The sequence below is a fragment of the Pyxicephalus adspersus genome, chromosome 5, assembly GCF_032062135.1.
Source record: "Pyxicephalus adspersus chromosome 5, UCB_Pads_2.0, whole genome shotgun sequence".
NCBI lineage: Eukaryota > Metazoa > Chordata > Amphibia > Anura > Pyxicephalidae > Pyxicephalus > Pyxicephalus adspersus.
In genome coordinates, this window is record NC_092862.1 from 97,631,364 (window position 1) to 97,649,004 (window position 17,641).

Here is a 17,641-nt window from a genome sequence, read left to right on the forward strand (position 1 = left end):
TTTTATCCAGATTTTCTAGTTTTGGTTTGACAACTGTATTGACTTGACTCCCAGCAGGATTAGGCAAACCGCCAATGATATTCCCTTGGGATAAAAGCAGCAATGACATTCAGACGCTAGATGGGGCTAGTGACTAAGAGCTTTCCAAACAACACTAGTCTTCATTTACTGGCAGCGCTGAACACTGACATACTGCTATAGAATAGCTTCAAGTATTAATAATATTGAGGCACTGTTGTGTTATGTTTATTCAATGCACATGTCACTGTTTTAATAAAACACACTGCTTTTTTCACTATTTGAACAAAAACACTTTGATGCATGGATTATGCATGAAATGCTCTGTGAGTAATATACTGTGATCTAAAACAAACTTCGCTGTCTTTTCTTTGAAAAAAAAAATTATTTTTTTTAACATGTAAAAAAAGGCTTAATTCTGAAAACTGATCCTTAAAAAACATTACAATAAAAGCAGGCTAACATTCTATACATTACAAAGATCTATATCCATATATCAAAAGAAATACAAGCATATTTCACGATTTTAAAAAGAAATGCTAGAATAAATCATGTATATATAAATGCATTTGTGATCATTGTAAACACTATTACTTATTGTACAATAAATATTAACATACACTTTTATAGGCTAATCCCTGTAATACCTTTGCTAGCATATTTTGCCACCAGGTCATTGTATCCCATAAAAAAGGGATCTTTACAAAAAACCCTTAAAGCACCAGACATTCTTAGGTGAGTGTCATATAATGAATGACCCTTTATTAATTGTTCGGTTTTCAGTGGTAGACTAAAGAAACCATGGGGTCTTTCTTCTACATAGTTACCATGTTTTTCTTTCCCAGTTGGTTATACATTAAGAAGCAGTTTGGAGAAAGTCAGACAGGAAACAGACCGAAAAAATGTAAAGGAAGGAAAGAAACAGGTCAATAAGTTAATTTCTATGGATCCTATAAAATTATTTGAAAGCTGTAAACACTTCTCTTCTACTTTCTGTATCTAACTAGTCTAAATGGTCAATATGATTATGGTTTAGAAATACAACTTCTAATTGGAAGTTCAGCAGCCACAAGGGGATTAATGAAGGTATAAAATCTACTAAGATTAGGATTCTAAGAATATTATAGTGGTAGATAGCTATATAAAAGCCACAAAATTTAGATTAATAATTTATTGAAAACCCACATACAAATCATTTTCTAGATCTAAAGGAAATAATGCCTATGCTGTCTAGATTTTCCAAAAAACACATTGTACCTAGAATCATATATAACAAGTAAACCAGACCTATACCATTTTATACTAAAACAATACTAAAGTGCATTAAGTAGTGCCTGTATTAAACTACATACGCTTGATAATTTTTGCCTGATCCATGGCTGTCTTGGGTAAAAATCTAGCATGTGTGCAGAAGTCCCCTGATGGCATTAGGCAACCCGCTGGGTGGATTACAAGGTTAACAATTAGGGGAAAGCAGTTGTCATGACGAAAGACGCAAGTCCATAGAATTGAACAGCATGGTGTATACAGCACTTGTTTTACTGTTACTGGAAACAACTGCAAAATATTATTTCCAGCAACAGCAACTTGACATCTATACACAGCTTTAGTCATCAGTACCTCCAGGAGGCTTACAATATACATGGGTCTGGACTTTATGATGAGATTAAGCCCCCACATATTCTGGTCCAGCACTGTCATTCCATTGTCTAATAGTAGAACCTATTAGGAGATGTAGTGGATGACAATTAAAAAAAGCAGAAGGCAGGGCTTAGCATTAAAAGGTGTTTGTACTTTCAAGTCAAGGTATTATCTACAGCTTAAACTTTTGATCCAACAGGCTTCACTGGGACAGCTCCCAAGAATAAATCTGCATGGTGCCTGAACATCAGTGTTGTTGCCTTAGAAAATAAACCTGTGCCCAAAGAAGTATTTACAGATTCTGAATACAAAATTAAAACACTTAAAAACAAGCTTTTATTCATCTAATGATCTATAAGCATTTCTCAAAAGCATATACATAAAGATAGTTGAACCTCTGTGGTATGTCTGTAGGTACCTTTGCGCTCAAACATCTTTTGCATAATCAGTCCAAGGTTTCCTAAAACACATGAATGATTTGCTTTTATGGAAAACATTGTAGTGAACAAAATAACAAACTGATAAGCCATTAGGCATAAAAACACAGTTATCTAGCCAAACACTACCTAGACAAAGCTATAGTAGTATAAATAAATCTGTCAGGTGAATGCATTGTTACTGTTTCTAGTACAGCATTGTAGTTTAAGATGCATATCGGGATCATCTATAGGAGTTCCTATATGTCAGAATTTGCAACACAAATTTGTTCCCCCTTGTTAACAAGCCCTGCTTGAGGCCAAATAGTGAAAGACACCCTAGAGAGCCTTCTAAAAAGAGTTTTTTTTCCTTTACACAGACTGTTATTACAGAAGATTTAGTTTCTAATAACCATAAATATTTCCTTTAGAAGTAACATGCGTCCAGGAAAGCCGTGAAGAGAAAATGATGTAGTGACAATCGTAGCCATGGAAAAGGGTAAGTTAAAAGGCAGTATTTAAACTAATAACTAAGCTTCTTGAATTACAAAAAAAATTTTGTACTTCATTGTTTTGTGGACCCTAGGCCTTGGATCTTTGGCATGCAAAGCATTTAGGGAGGTGAATGGCATCATGCAGAGAGTGAATGGATCAGTCTATTCAGCAGTCTGAGACAATATACACTAAAGTATCCAGCTAATGTTTATTGACTTTTAATGAAACTTCCCTGGGAAAAGAACAAAACAAATGAAAACCTGTTGGGGAGGTTAAGAAACCCTTTCCATATCATTTGCATAATGTATAGAGGACATTGCTGGCTTTAAAGTGCATCCCTGACCAAAACTTTTTTAGTTTTGGAAAAAGTAGAAAACGTGAGGACCTTTGTAAGGCTTTTATCGGGCCTGATTTATTCGATTTATTTGATTGATCCGGTCCAGGATTGAAAACATTTGCTAATAAATAGCTAATGACTTTTAAGAAATCCATTCAAGCATCTTTTCTGTCTGACCAGATGGCCATAGTCACCAGGGCAGAAAGTAAATCCCCAAATTTTTCTCCAGAAAAGGGACCATTTTTCAACATTGGCACCTGCAGTGGTGACAAAAGTCTAAAGGGGAGATTTTATCCCATTGCCTTTTGTTTTTCTAGGGCAAAATGTGAACGGAAACAAACGACTTTAAAATCACCTAATGGGGTTCTAAATCCCGACTTAAAAAGAAAAAATCCTTGGCTACACATGGTTTAAAATTAAACTTAGGGGGAAAAAAGGATAAGACAAAATTACCTTGTACAGATATTTTCCAAATATTCTTAAATATAGGTATGTTTTCATTCCTATTTATAAAATTCAAAAAACTGTGTGCAATTGTAAAGACTACTAACTTGCGGCCAAAGAAGTTAAAACTTCTGAACTGCATATTTTCTCCAGGACACTGACTCCAAAAACTTTGAATTTTTATGCAACTAATACTCAGAAAAGAGCACAGCAATGACAGCCAGGGTTTTGGACAGGTTTCCTTTTAAATTCAAATTCCAGTCACTCCCTTTCCCACTAGCTAGTCATTGGGTTTATAAAAATGAAGCTAAAAGGCCAATATGCCTATCTAAATTTACGGTCATGTGATACGCTGGTTCCAAGGTTTTCTTTCCTCTAGAGTAGGGTAGGTCCTTCTTTGGGTGTCCACATCAGAGTTTCTCAACAAGGGTTTCTCCAAAGGTTGAGCTAGTACACTCCCAGGTCAGTTAAAGTGACATCAATGATTTTTTTGGAAATCTGTAAGTTTGGCATTATTCCCAATTCCCTTAAATAGTATTTAGGGAAACATGTAAAGGCAGATTTACACTAAATACTACTACTGGGAATACTACAACCCATTTGACAACATGCTGTTATTTTAAGCAAAATATTCTATATCAGTGAAGTAAAAAAGTATAATTTTCTTTCATGTTAAAAGTCAACACCCTAGCAGTGTACAATGATCTTGCAGAGAGGTAAAGCTTGTGTGGTCCTTGACGACCAAATACTACTGGGTCTGCTGACAGCCTTTTGACACTGAATCAACAAAAAAGTTTCATGTGTACATGGAATTCTTGAAGAAACAGACGCCTTAAACTATGTAATCGAAATCATTCAAAAGAACAAAGAAAGTGGAAAATACTGTCTAAGCAGACAAAAAAAATTATAAAAAACCTACAAAAAAAGTTAAAATGATTTAATCACTGTTTTCAGTGATCTACCTACTACTAGCATATACTAGCATATTTCATCATCTTTTGCAGTTTATGAAATGTTTATTTTGGCAATCATTGATACATAATACATCTTACTCTAAATTGGAAGATAGTGGAACAGTACTGTTCTCCAAGATTAGGATATATCTAGAGATAAGATAATAAAGAAAAACCCAGCCTGTCTGCAGTTTGTCTAACCCCTTCCCATTAACCTAACTGCCTATTCCAATACAGCCACATGAAACAAGGACCAGAAGGTGACTGCTGGTCATAGTTTGGGCTGGGTGTCTCTAGTCCTGGGCTTAGGTATATAGTAGGTAGTTATCAGAAACTAATAACTTTGCCAAAATGGTAGCCAAGTATCCAGAACCAGAGAACAGATAGCCAAGGTAAATAAAAAAATAAAATATCAAAAAGGGACAATACAGAAGGTTTGTAAAGACAGGATCAAGAACTTGCAATGCCAATGTCAAGAGATGAACTGATTTTAAGGTAAATAATGCTTATTTGATGGGCCATGGCTGCTAATAATTCACATACATTGATAGCATCAGTTACGAATTGTGATGATATACAAACCCTATCAATGAATTTCTCTTATTTAGAAACTTTTGCTGTGATAAATATACAATCAAAAGCACTTTGTTAAGCATAAAAACCTGTTCGGAACTAGCTGGGGGGACTGCAGAAACCCTTTCTCTGTGTTATGGAGAAGGGGAAATTTATGTACCTATGTCCTCTTTCTGTTGTCTGGATACATAGGAAGAGTAAGCGTTGTTACCCTGGGGCAAAAAGCATGTAAATGGCAGGCTCACCGAAAGAATATACAGAAACCAATGTTTGAAAAAAAAATGAATTCAGCCACCAAACCTAACCAAAGGATTGTCCATATATAAATATGGATAAAATATAGATTGTGTTTAGATACACTTTAAGGGTGGTGAGGCTGTTCACCCAGGAAAGTGAGTGTTCACTTCAGAAAGGTATTTGCTAGTAAATATGATTAACTTGCAATACCTAATCATGTGCAAATAAAATTTAAAAAAACATCATCAGACAATTACTCCAACCTAAACTCCTCCGTAAACCAAATCCAAACGTCCATTTCTAATATTCATAAAATACAAACATTCTGCTGTATGCTCCTGAACCAATGTTCTATTCCCATGAAAAAGAATGTTCACATTCGGTCCACACCACTTGTATGCTTACTTTGACCCAGTTCTCTTAACCCAATAAGGTAATGTTGCCTAATTCGCACATATCTAATACACAAGTACTTTCAATAAATTATTCTCAATGAGAACCGGTAAAATATATACCCCAAGTGTTACTGAGAAGTGAGGGGAAATCCCCTACTCCACTCTGCTAAAACGAATGTCCTTTGTTTGCATCACCCCTGAATTTCTCTGTGCCAAAAACAAGAAGAAAGGAAACAGCCAGTGATGAAATCCTGACACTCCCCACTGTAAACACATCCCAATATTTACTGGAGCTGTGCTTAAAATATAATAGGGACAGACACTATAAACAATATAGGGGTGGTTTCCCTAAAGGAATTTAGGCTGTTCACTTACTCAGCAAGGAATATTTCACCCAGCTTGGTGAATGTGATGATTTGCCTAAATTAACCAATCACGTGCGGGGAATAGCAAGAACAGGATTTATCTTTGCACAAGATTAAATGGTTAAAGTCAGCAGAGCTCTACTTCATTCTCTTAGAAATAGTGTTAAGTGAATAGTCTAAACTCCTTTAGTACATTTATAGTGTTATCTATTTTAATTTGTATTTTTATTTATAATACAATAATTTATTTACCTGCTATTTATTAGATAATGTGTTATAATTTCCACTCTCAGTCTTCCTAGCTATATTCTTTTTTTCATTCAACTTCAGTTAATTCTCATTTGGAAGCAGAATAATCAGTAAATGAATAATATGGTGGCTGAGGAACCTGCATGATCCATTTAAGTCATGTATGCTGTTCTACAGTCAGTTAACTGCTCCTGGTAAGCTTTGAACCACAACTGACAGATAACACATTGACACGAAGCAGGCTGGCTGGAAAATAGCTGATGTTTAATTCCTGGTGTTTTTATGGTCCTGTCTATACCTTAGTAATAAATTAAACACAAACTATTTGCTTTGCTTGTCTCATATAAAAAAGAAAAGTATAACATGCATTACAAAGTAGGACTGATGTTCTATTTTATCTTTGACATCTTCTAGGAGGTATACAAGACATTTAAGCAAGTCCTGCTCTTTCACAGTACAAGTTTTGCAAATATTTGCCTATGTTTTGGCATATTAGAAAGTAGGAATCTGCAGTTACCTTTACAAGCACTTGGCTTTCCCCCTCGATGTAAGGCGTTGAAGCAATGCCAAAAAGGCAATTACAGTGAAGATTGCACACTCACAAATTTCTAAAAGGTCGAAATGTGCTAATACTTTTTGTTTAATGGGAATAAAACAGACAGTATAACCCTGACTTTAATAGGCCACTGTACTCAGTAAAAAAATGTAAAAATGTACTTTTCCCCATATAACTATATATCTTAAATATTTCATAGGCGTGTTTTGGATCAAAAATAATACTTCAATGAAGTATATTGTTGTACATTAAGATAAAGAAAAATATTTGTCTACCCCCTTCCGTAACCTGTTTATTATCACTCATACTGTTCCATTTTTTCACTGCTTTTTTGATTAATATTAGTACTCTTTAACTTTCTTTTACAGTAATTTCAGACTTGCAGACTCTGTGTTCCCAACCACTCACATTTAACCCAATAGGAAAAGGTGGGAGCTATTTTGTGCATATGTGTGCATGGGGTTGCAGGGCGGTTCCTGGAAGCAACATGCACTACCGCGAAAAAATGCAAAGGCAATGTATGCAAATGTGTTGACCTTCGATAAGGTTTGCTACATAGCAGCAGTTTGCTATGTGTCCTTTCAAACTGCAAATCTGTTTGCTGCCCTATTCTTCTTCAGTTGCAGCCTTTCACGTCTCAGTTCTTGTTTACTTTTTTAAATATTTCAATAGCTATTTGTTGCTCGGTATTCTAAAATGGAACTCATATGTTGCTGACAGTTTAGTTGACACCCTAGTATGGATGATTATGCCAAACAGGCAATATTTGATTTTTTATGTCTATAATGCATGTGAATAATAAGTGTTTGAAAGCATCCCGGTTAAGATCTGCACCAATGATCCTCAAAAAAATTACAAAAATGTAAAAAGAGTATCCTCCTTTAAATAAAATGGCTAGTTAATAGGATACACTGCTGCAAGAAAATAACTACCAACCCAGTTAGGGTTAAGAGTCATCCAGTAAGGATTGTTTAAGTCATAATTCCTCCTTAAGTCTGGAATTAAGGAGGGGTGCTGGATGTCACAAAGAGTAAATACATACTATCAGTGGGAAAATCAGCACTCTGGGTCATGTGCACCAGAGCATCAGCTGCAGACCTAACATGATAGTACCAGATCTGCAAGTCATTTTATTTAATCCCCAACTTCCTCTGTCTCTAATGCCTAATTATGCTTTAAATGTTGGATTACTTCTTTATTAGTTCCTAAAAAAACACTGCTACATTAGTAGCCTGTAGCTGCCTGTAGACAACATAACAATATTTAAATATCAGCCTATTCCTAAAAATATTTGGGAAATAAAATATATAGGGTACCATGTACATAATTTACACTGGATGAAGAACTATAATATTAAATTATATATATATATACAGTTTCTGTATGGGGTCTATTAATTTAAAATATCTGACCATTCCGAATCACTGCTTTAAAAAGAGACCCCTATGTGTGCAAATCTGTATTGAATAAAAGCAAAGAGGTCTATTTTAAAATGTTTTTTCCTACAAATTATCCAATTTTTATTGAAAATGTACATATTTTTTACATTGGACTAAATTAGAAAATGTGAACCTGAATTAAACCCAATATAATAAAGGTGTAAGTTTTCTGTTTTTTAGGTTTTTTTTTTTAGACATGAAATATTCAGTTCTTAAAAAAACTATAATACTTTTGTGTAGAGATATCTTTTTTTTGTGATGATATAGGGACTGCAGGGATCTGATATACATAAAATCCTATAAGCATGTAAAATAAATAGATTTTTGCTTTCATTTATTTAACTTTTTGAAGTATCTATCCAATCAGCTTTCAGCATTTTCTGATAAAAAAGAGGATACTATCAGAACGTCAAATGAATGATTATACATCACCGCTGAGTTTTTGTTAATCTTTCATGTCTATTCGGTATGTCTTTTATGAGATAGGAGGTGATTTCCAGATATCCATTTATCTGTTCACTTGCTATTTTTTTATCTTGTGAAATATTCGCTTTTTGAAGTCTGAAAACAAATTTATGGTAAATAGGCAGTTTGCATGCTTCATGTCATGGCCAAAGATATAGGTGAATATATGGGTCTGCTATGTAATCAGAAACATTTTTTCATTTATATATATATATATATATATATATATATATATATATATATATATATATTATTATCATTATTATTAATAAACACAGTATTTTTGTTCTTCATGTACAGTATGTCTGCCTTGTCTGACTGTCATAACCAGGAACCAAATTCTAGGCTGTGCTGGATGGAGCTACATACCTGAAGCACTATATTTAAGGACACCGGCCCAAGTGAGTCCACTGTTTAGCGGACGCGCATTATTGTGCATTACAATTACAATTACAGTTAAGGCAATTAACTTATCTGAAATATTTTATAGAGTGCAGAGAATTCCCTAAAATCTGGGATTAGGTTTTATTCTTTACATTGCAGTACACAAAGCGGAGTCTAAAGCAACCTTTCTCAATCTTTTATCTCTGAACAACCTTTAAAACAATTCTAAGTCCACTTACACACGTGCAAAATTTGTCTTTGGAAAGGATCTTTCACGATTCTTTCCAACGACAAAAGATGCATGAGCGAGTGGTGAACATACAGCACGGTTCTGCTCTATGGAGAGGGAAGAATGACAGAGTGGCACCCCGCTCTCCTACCCTTCACTTTCATTAGGACAATGGGTGCTGTACACACGCCAGATACGCTTCAGGGCTGATATCAGACGAGAATTATCTGACGTGTGTATATAGCCTAAGTCTCAGGGGAACCCCTGCTAAAACTGCTATTGGGGTTAAATGGGGGAAAAGCCTCCTAAACTGATGACCAGTGGAAAGAGTGCCCACCTATACAGCAGTGACAAGAATACCACCTTTATAGACAGCTAAAAACATCAATGGAATCAGGTAACTCTACCAAGTGGTGTTAGTGCCAGAACTATGCAGGTATCATCAAATGGGAGGTCAATCAGTCACTGAGGAATCCCTAGCAACCTGTGGATGAACACTAGGATTCTTTTAAACTCTGGTTAAGAATGACTGGTCTAGAGCCTATGTTTCTACATTTCATCCCCTCTAGCAAAGAAGACCTGGTAGTTGAATCTGTAGAAAGATGTCAGCTATGATGGGTGTACACGTCGTTTTAACCTGAACTGTGGAACCTGCACTCAAGAAGGGACAGTGGATGTGCAATAAAAAAATTTTACCTGCCTGATCACTATTTTTAAATGCACCCACCTGTACTAATTCTAGTGCAGGCACTGCCATTTTCTTCTTCTGATCTTTGGCCATCTTGATTGGCCAGGTTGGGATGATGTAACTCCTACGAATACTGGGCTTTATATGCTGAGCTGTGAATGCACAGCTCATCGTTTTTTTAAAGAAGATAGAGACCAGGCAGGTAAGTATTATTATCATTAAAAAAACAATGGGGTATATATGTTTCATTTCAGAAGGTCCCTTCTGAGTAAAAAATCCTGCCTCACTGCAAATTTTCAAAGCGGAACTATAGTTCCACTGTAGGAATGTGTAAATATTTTAATGTCCATAGCCATTATCTCTTTTAGATTAACTAGGATTTTTAGTGGTGAGGCTTGCATATATAATTAGATCATTTTATAACTTGCTGTTGGCAAATCTACAGAAGATTTAGAGTTATATACAAGAAGAGGTATTTAACTTCTCTTTGTATTTATATCAGGACTTGTCTGTTAATTTAGCATGTTAATCATAGAGTTCCACTATTTGTCATTTTATAAATTAGCAAGAACAGAAAGCTGTCTGTCGCATATTCATGACCACAACTTACAATGCAGGAGCACTTAAGGCATTTGTTCCCTTCTGGCTGAAATTCATCCCCTTCTTTATAGTGTTGGCCTTCATATACACAACCTGAAACAGACAGAGGAAGTGGTTAGAACACTGAATGACTCCACGGAACACAAAAACCATAGTCTACATCTTTTGATCATTGTTTCATGTTATCTGTACTTCCTTAGGAGTGTCATATAATAAAAATGTACATGGAGACCAGCCAGCTCGTCTTTCCTATTGCCGTTTCTATAAACAAATGTTTTAATAGGAATATATAATTTTTTTTTTTTTAAACAGACATGTAATATAGACCAGCTTGATGTAAATAATTTTAGTAGTCTTTTAAAACACTCACATGCCTATAGCTGCATTATCTATATGGTGGAAGCCATGTTTGCTCATTACACATGCAAACTCCTAGGGCTCCATTTATAAACAGTGAATCTGACATTCCCACAAACATTCCCTGGTGGGAATCTTCAAGCTCCATGTGTTTCAATGGCAGTATTTGTATCCAACCAGGGAATGTTTGAGGGAATGGCGTTGATTTATTATTTCTCCAAGGAGAGAAATACACTTTCATCAGTGAAGCTTGGTTATCCAGCAAACCTGGAATGGATTTGGTCCAGGATTGAAAACATTTGCTAACAAATAGCCAACAGATAGTTTGACTTTTAGGAAATCCATTACATGTTTGCTGGATTACCCAGCTTCACTAATGAAAGTGTAATCTCTCCAGCCTTGAAGAACTTTAATAAATCAGGGCCCTTGTGTCTGATATGTCTGATATGATTCCCTGTTTTATAAATAAAACCCTATGGAAACTCCATTTCCCAACAAAAGTACACTTTGTGTGGCTGAAAGAAGTAGAGTATTTCAACTGAGCTCTTAAGACATTCTGGTTTTAGGTCATGACTTAATTTATACTATATTATACTATATGGCAACATACTGGGGAAACCATAACCTTGGCACCTACCTATGGTCAAAATAATGTAAGCATTCATTTAAATTACTGAGTTCAGCTGTTCTTGTAAAGGGTACTGTTACTTCTAAACCATACAAGGACATTTTAGACGTAAGTGTCCAATCTTGGGACTACACTTAGTTACAGCAGAACTGTACTCCTCTGCATAAAGCCAGCTTGATAAAGACATGTTTGGTGGTGTAGGAACTTGAGTGGCTTAAACAAATTCCTGACCTTAAGCCAAAAGATGTCCTATTGAGGTTAGAACTCCTGATCTGTGTTTGTGTTCCATCCTAGTAACAAAGAAGGGTACTAAAGCCAATAGAGTCAGGAGCCTAGCATAGTCTACATATTTTTGTCAGTGTATGTTTTACAAACTTAGTAAAGTTAAACTCAGTGTAAAATAACAGAATGTACAATCAGAAGTCACCTTTAATGAAAATCACATGCCAAAATTGTTCAATATATTCAAAGATACAGGAAACTGATTGTATATATCTGTTTTAAAAGCTTTAAAAGTTAGGCTGGCCCTACACCTTCCACTCACCATGTCTCGGTTTTAGTTGTCAATGCTGCCTCACTAGGCCAAATAATAGGAAACTAGGGTGTCAAAAAAGGAACAGATTCAAACTTGACTTTTAGGTTAGGCTTTAGGCTTTTATGCAGCTGTCTATACTTCTGGATCTGCTGACCTTTTTTACTTACAGCTTTCACTGGATTTAACCTCTGCTTATGCCTTTTGTTCATTGTATGCTCATGTTGAGTTTTTCACATTATGATATTGTTTATACAGTTTTATGGCTCCAGCCAAACCTGCTCTCTTGTGAAGATATCATATTTACCTGAGTTGGGAATGATAACATATGAAGGAAATACAAGAATGAAGAACGAGGAGGAAGGAAGAAAAATAAAGGATACAGTGTAATATACAAAATGTAAATAAAGTAATAATTGCCTGGACATGTAGGGCAGCACAATCCTGGTTGTCTTATAGGGTTCTTACAGTGAACTAGACACTGAACATCAGATTCTGTAATGACCCCTTCCTGTAATTGGAAACAAAATTGTTATTAGGACAGAGTAGTCTGTGCTGTGGAAATAATTTTGTTACACCAGTAGACTTGCTAATATCTTTAGTGTTTTCTCTACGAAACATGTTAAACATTTTTATCGCATGCAAAATATAAAATAATAATAGTATATAGTAAAACAAATAGTATTTTTTAAAATCAGAGATCTAAGTTTCAGATAATATACCTAAAAACACTTAAAGCTGAATGGTTAGTTCAGTTGATCAAAGTCAAAGTAAATAAGGTGAAAGTGGTGATTAAAAGTTCACTGTAAACCACATCTGCCTGTTTTTTGTTATGGGTAAATTTAAAAGGACCATTCATTTTAACAAAAATATTCTCAAAAGCCTATTTGCATAAAACATTATTTCTGCATGGTATTTACCGGAATAAAAGCTCCCCTTGTGTGCACATCCCAAAGTCCTGACTACTGATGGGTGCCACCATCTTGAATGTGAAGTCAGGAGCCCCAGAAGACTTAGACTTCAGCAACCCCATATATTATTCCCCTTCTCTGTTCTTACTTATGGTTGAGTAGGAAGGTGGAATGGGATGTAGGAGCTGGGCAAGCACAGTTAGTAGTTAGGCAATCCAAGAAAAGAAGAGACTTTGATGTACTAGTTGGTAGGGGTGCTAAGAAAATGACTCTTTCTGTAGTAGTGAAAATTTCTAGCAAAAAAGGAATAATCGGCAAGTGTACATTAAAATAGTTAATATTTTATGTGTGTACCTGTTATTTTTTTAGGTTTGTGGCAAAGTCTCATTAAGAAGGCATGGGTAAGACATGTTGTTTAGCCAAAAAGCTGTAGCCTTGAACGAGCTTTTGGCAACATTTTAAACTGACCTTTTAGGAGATGCAAGGCCTAAAAGTCTTGGCTACATATTACACCTTTGTCAGTCCACCTCATCATTTGGCTCTGAGAAATTACCTACTTACCTGTCCATGTAGGTATAGGCAAAAATAAGAATAATCTACCAGAAAGCCAGTGTGCATTTAACTTCCTGTTTGAGCTAAACACAAACTCTGCTGCACTAAAATCTCAGGCAGTGTTCTCAGCATTGCTCAACTTATGTTGGACAATGTAACACACTCCTCTTCTCTTCTCCATAGCAGATGTTAGAAATAATCTATTTCCTATATACAGACAGCATGTATTATAATGTCTTTATGATGATTAAAAAGTATGAAAAGCTAGGATTTTTCTTTTAGGTTGGGATAGGGTAGGGAACTAGAAAGCCAAACTATTTACTGTATGTGTTCTATCAAGGCTCCCTCATCAATTCATGTTTATAAGTCCATAACAGTCTTGCTCCCCCAGAAAGCATCTGATATTATATTGTACCATTTAATAGCCTGCTAAATCTTATGTAAAAACAGGGTCTTCCAATAATGATCTGCTTGTCCAAATATCTGGCAATCATAATGACACTGTGTCAGTACTTTGAGTCACTGAACCACAACAAGAATGAAGAATGATAAGTCATTGTGAACTTCTACTTTCCTTTTTTGTCCTGAGTCACAGACCTCAGAAGTGACTAATATACATGGCTGCCAGACAAACAGCATTTTCAAAGGCAGATATAACCGCAACTAAATTGTTCTGAAGTTTCCAATCCACAGGTTTTTGATGTACTATCCCCCTGTTAAATTCTTGATCTCTATTACAATCGTATATATATACTTGAAAAATTGAGTGTGAAAAAAAATTGCCCAATCAATTGTCAATGACATTCTGCCAAAAAAAAAAAAAAAAAACAACTCTAAATAGAATTTCAATGTATTTTTCAAAAAATAATCATCTGATTGGAAATATTGCATAGTGTTTAGCAGGTTTTAGGACCCTACAAGCAACTGACTTCAATAATAAGTTTACGACTCTGCGTGACTAAGATTGTATTTCAGCATTTAAGCATGAACGTTGTCAATGCAATGACAAATGACCAGCGAAGAGAGAATCTAGCCTGTGAGTAATACCATATAGAAATATGGCACAGAAAGACCTAATGATGTAAAGTAAAATAATAATAACAATAATAATAATTTTCACTATACTATTTATTTTATACCTTTATATAATTGTACACATTCATTGATAATAATTTTTTACATAACTTAAAAACGTATAATATATTTTGAATTAAAATATTGCTCATTATTCCTGTATAGTAAAAAATAAAGACATTTTATAATACCATTGGCATCTTACCTGACATTGTCGTGTGATGCAGGGTTGTGAAGAGTTTTGCCATTTCATGGAACTGTTGTAAGGGCTACCTTGGAAGTTACACCCTTTAGAGAGAAAAAAAATAAGCATTAAAAATATACAAGTATTTCTTAAATATACATTATTAATGTCTTCCACTTTTACACTTTATGGCAAAAAGCCTTTAAAAACCTGACCATTACAACTTCTAAATATTAAAATTCCAAAACTAAGAATGTGCCCTTTCTTGCAGTTGCAACAGCCTACTCTTTTCTACTTTTCAGGTGATTTTGGAGTTATTACTGGCATAAGAGGATGGCAGAATAAGTTTAGTTTAGACCCCAATTTTTGTTGAGATCTTGTTTGTGATGTTGAAAAAAAAGATATTTACTGTGTTGTTTTATATAGTATAAAAATAATGTTTGCAATAAAAAATAAATACTTTAACTAAAAATATATGTCTAAAAGAAATTTTTTATAGGCAAGGGTCTGAAAATGGTTTTATGGAACTGCAACCTCAGCCGAGGTTATTATTTACTACTCCCCATAAGGTCACAGCACTACAGGAAACTAATGGAAAATATTATCCATTAAACCAGTATATGTAAAACATCTGAGCCATAATACTTATGTAGGAATCATTGCGTTTCATGTTTCCTCCCCTGGTTTTACAAACCACAACCTATATATAGCAAGTCTTACCAGTGCCATTTTTATTAAAAAAATGCTTTGAAATACAAATATAATTTTTTAAAGGATTGCTTGCCATGTATGAAAATAGGTTTACCACATAACTTTTCACAAATTAATTTTAAATAATCCACATATCCCAGTTCATATCAGGATTATTTATTTTGTTTGATCTTTTTCATGGGTCTATTGAATAGTGTGGCTTGTGTGCCGTATCCAACAGATGAACTGATACAAAAATGTACATTGGGGACTACTAAATAATTTCAATAAAACAGTTCAGATGTATTTGAGGAGGGAAGGTGCACTGTTTCTATACTTTGTGTGTCAGGAGCTCTGCCCCAGTAATTATTTAGGAAAAACAGATTGGATGTACAGGTTCCATAACTTCTTTGAAAATTGGATTTTAGTGGCGGGCAGTGGCGGACACAGTCAACAGTGGGCCGTATGCAGAACTGACTTTAGGCCGCTTTGCAACTCCTTAAGTCCGACCCTGGTGAGTGGGTTGGTATTAGGTAGATTTGTCATTCCAGGTCTGGTAGAGGTACCATTGTGCATTACTTCAATTATAACTGTTGAAGCAACAATGAACAAGCTGTGCTTTTAAGGGCAGAAACAGAAATAAAACTATAGTAGGGAAAATGTTCTACTGATATCTTCTAGAGATCCAAAAAGACAACTGGTTGAAAGGGAATGTGGAAAGTACCAATGTACATACCAGCCAAGACATTGTGGTTGTAATGCATGGTTTTTTGCTGTATTAAGTATAGTGATGAGCCAATGGGAAGGTAGCAGAGGCAAAAGCAGTGGCCCAGCTGGTGCAAAGACATGCGAGTAAAACTCCCTAGGATTTCAGTGTGCTTCAAAATACTTTAATTGCTGCTGCCAGCTTGGAATATTAGTAGTAAGGACAGGTGTACTTTAAATGACATCAGTGAACAGCACTGGCAGTCAGGAAATTACGTACAGTATTTCACAAGTTGGAATCAACAGACTGAAAATTGGGTACTTACCAAAAAAGTCAGGCAGAACAACAGCATTACAAAATACTGGAAACAAGACAGCAAAGTGCAAAAATAACCAAACCTCTAATCAAATTATTTCTAAAGTTCCTGGGCTTTTATTATGGATCCATATCAGATAAAAAAACACAATCCAGGAAAACTTTACTACAGCCAGCACAACGCATATTGACGCATAATAAGAAATATGTTTGCAATCACATTTGAGTGACAAGAAATATAATATTGTGTATAGAAGAATATTGGTATCCGTGTGTCGGGACACAAGGTGATGTCATTAGAGCTGCAGTATGATGATGTCATCACTCTGCACCAGCAATGTCTTGGCTGTTATGTGCATTGGTACATTCCACATTTGTTCCTTCTCACAGTTTGGGCCATTGGAAGCATCCCAAAATAATGGAAAAATGAGTAACCACTGGTAAGGTGAAGAAACAGTAGCTTAAAGCTGAAGTCCCGCTGAATATGTATAAAATCAACTTTACTTGTATGAAAAAACAATATGTTATAAGTATAGTCACCACTATATATACATCTTCAGGGCTCTATTGCTTTGCCCATTGCTGGGAAACACTTAACGCACAGAGATAAACATCATCAGTATTCTGATACTCCAATAAGCAGGCTTAGAAGGGGGTGGGTGGTCTTTGACCAAGTTAATACAGGTTGGGGATCTGGCTATGCTTTCTAGGAATGCCTAGATTAAAAGACTTCCTACCTGAGCAGAATTACAAATCTTTTGACATGATCCATATATGTATTTCAAATCTGTTTATAGTTACTTTCATGGAGCTATGTTTAAAATAAATTCGCCCTTAATATCATTGGTGGTCAACTTTCTTGAAATAAGGGGTCTTAAATGCAGCACCGGACATCTTCAAAGGGTTTTACATAATAGTTAGGGAATGAAGAGCTAAAAAGAATGGTCAGAGCCAGCAGACATGCAACAGGAGATGGCCAAAGACTACAGGCTTGTAATCAGAGACTGCAAACACACGAAAACCAATAGGCAGATATAGTGCAGACATACTATAGGAGATGGTAAGAGATTGAGGACATACTACAAGTGATAGGCAAGGACTAAAGGCTTGTGATCCGAGACTGCAAACATACTATAGCAAATAGTCAGATATATTGCAGACATTCTAAAAAAATGGTCAGAAACTGAGAGACTGCAAACATACTACAG

General features: G+C 35.2%; 1 protein-coding gene across 1 annotated transcript in view; it reads right to left on the minus strand.

Moving 5' to 3' along the window:
• BMPER (BMP binding endothelial regulator) overlaps positions 1-17,641 on the minus strand; it is a 129,113-nt gene that overhangs the window by 67,518 nt on the left and 43,954 nt on the right. The window contains exons 4-6 of the mRNA XM_072412224.1: positions 14,744-14,826; positions 12,422-12,512; positions 10,495-10,577 (exon numbers count right to left, since the gene is read on the minus strand). Coding sequence (XP_072268325.1) covers positions 10,495-10,577; positions 12,422-12,512; positions 14,744-14,826 — 257 coding nt within the window. The remainder of the gene's footprint in view (positions 1-10,494; positions 10,578-12,421; positions 12,513-14,743; positions 14,827-17,641) is intronic.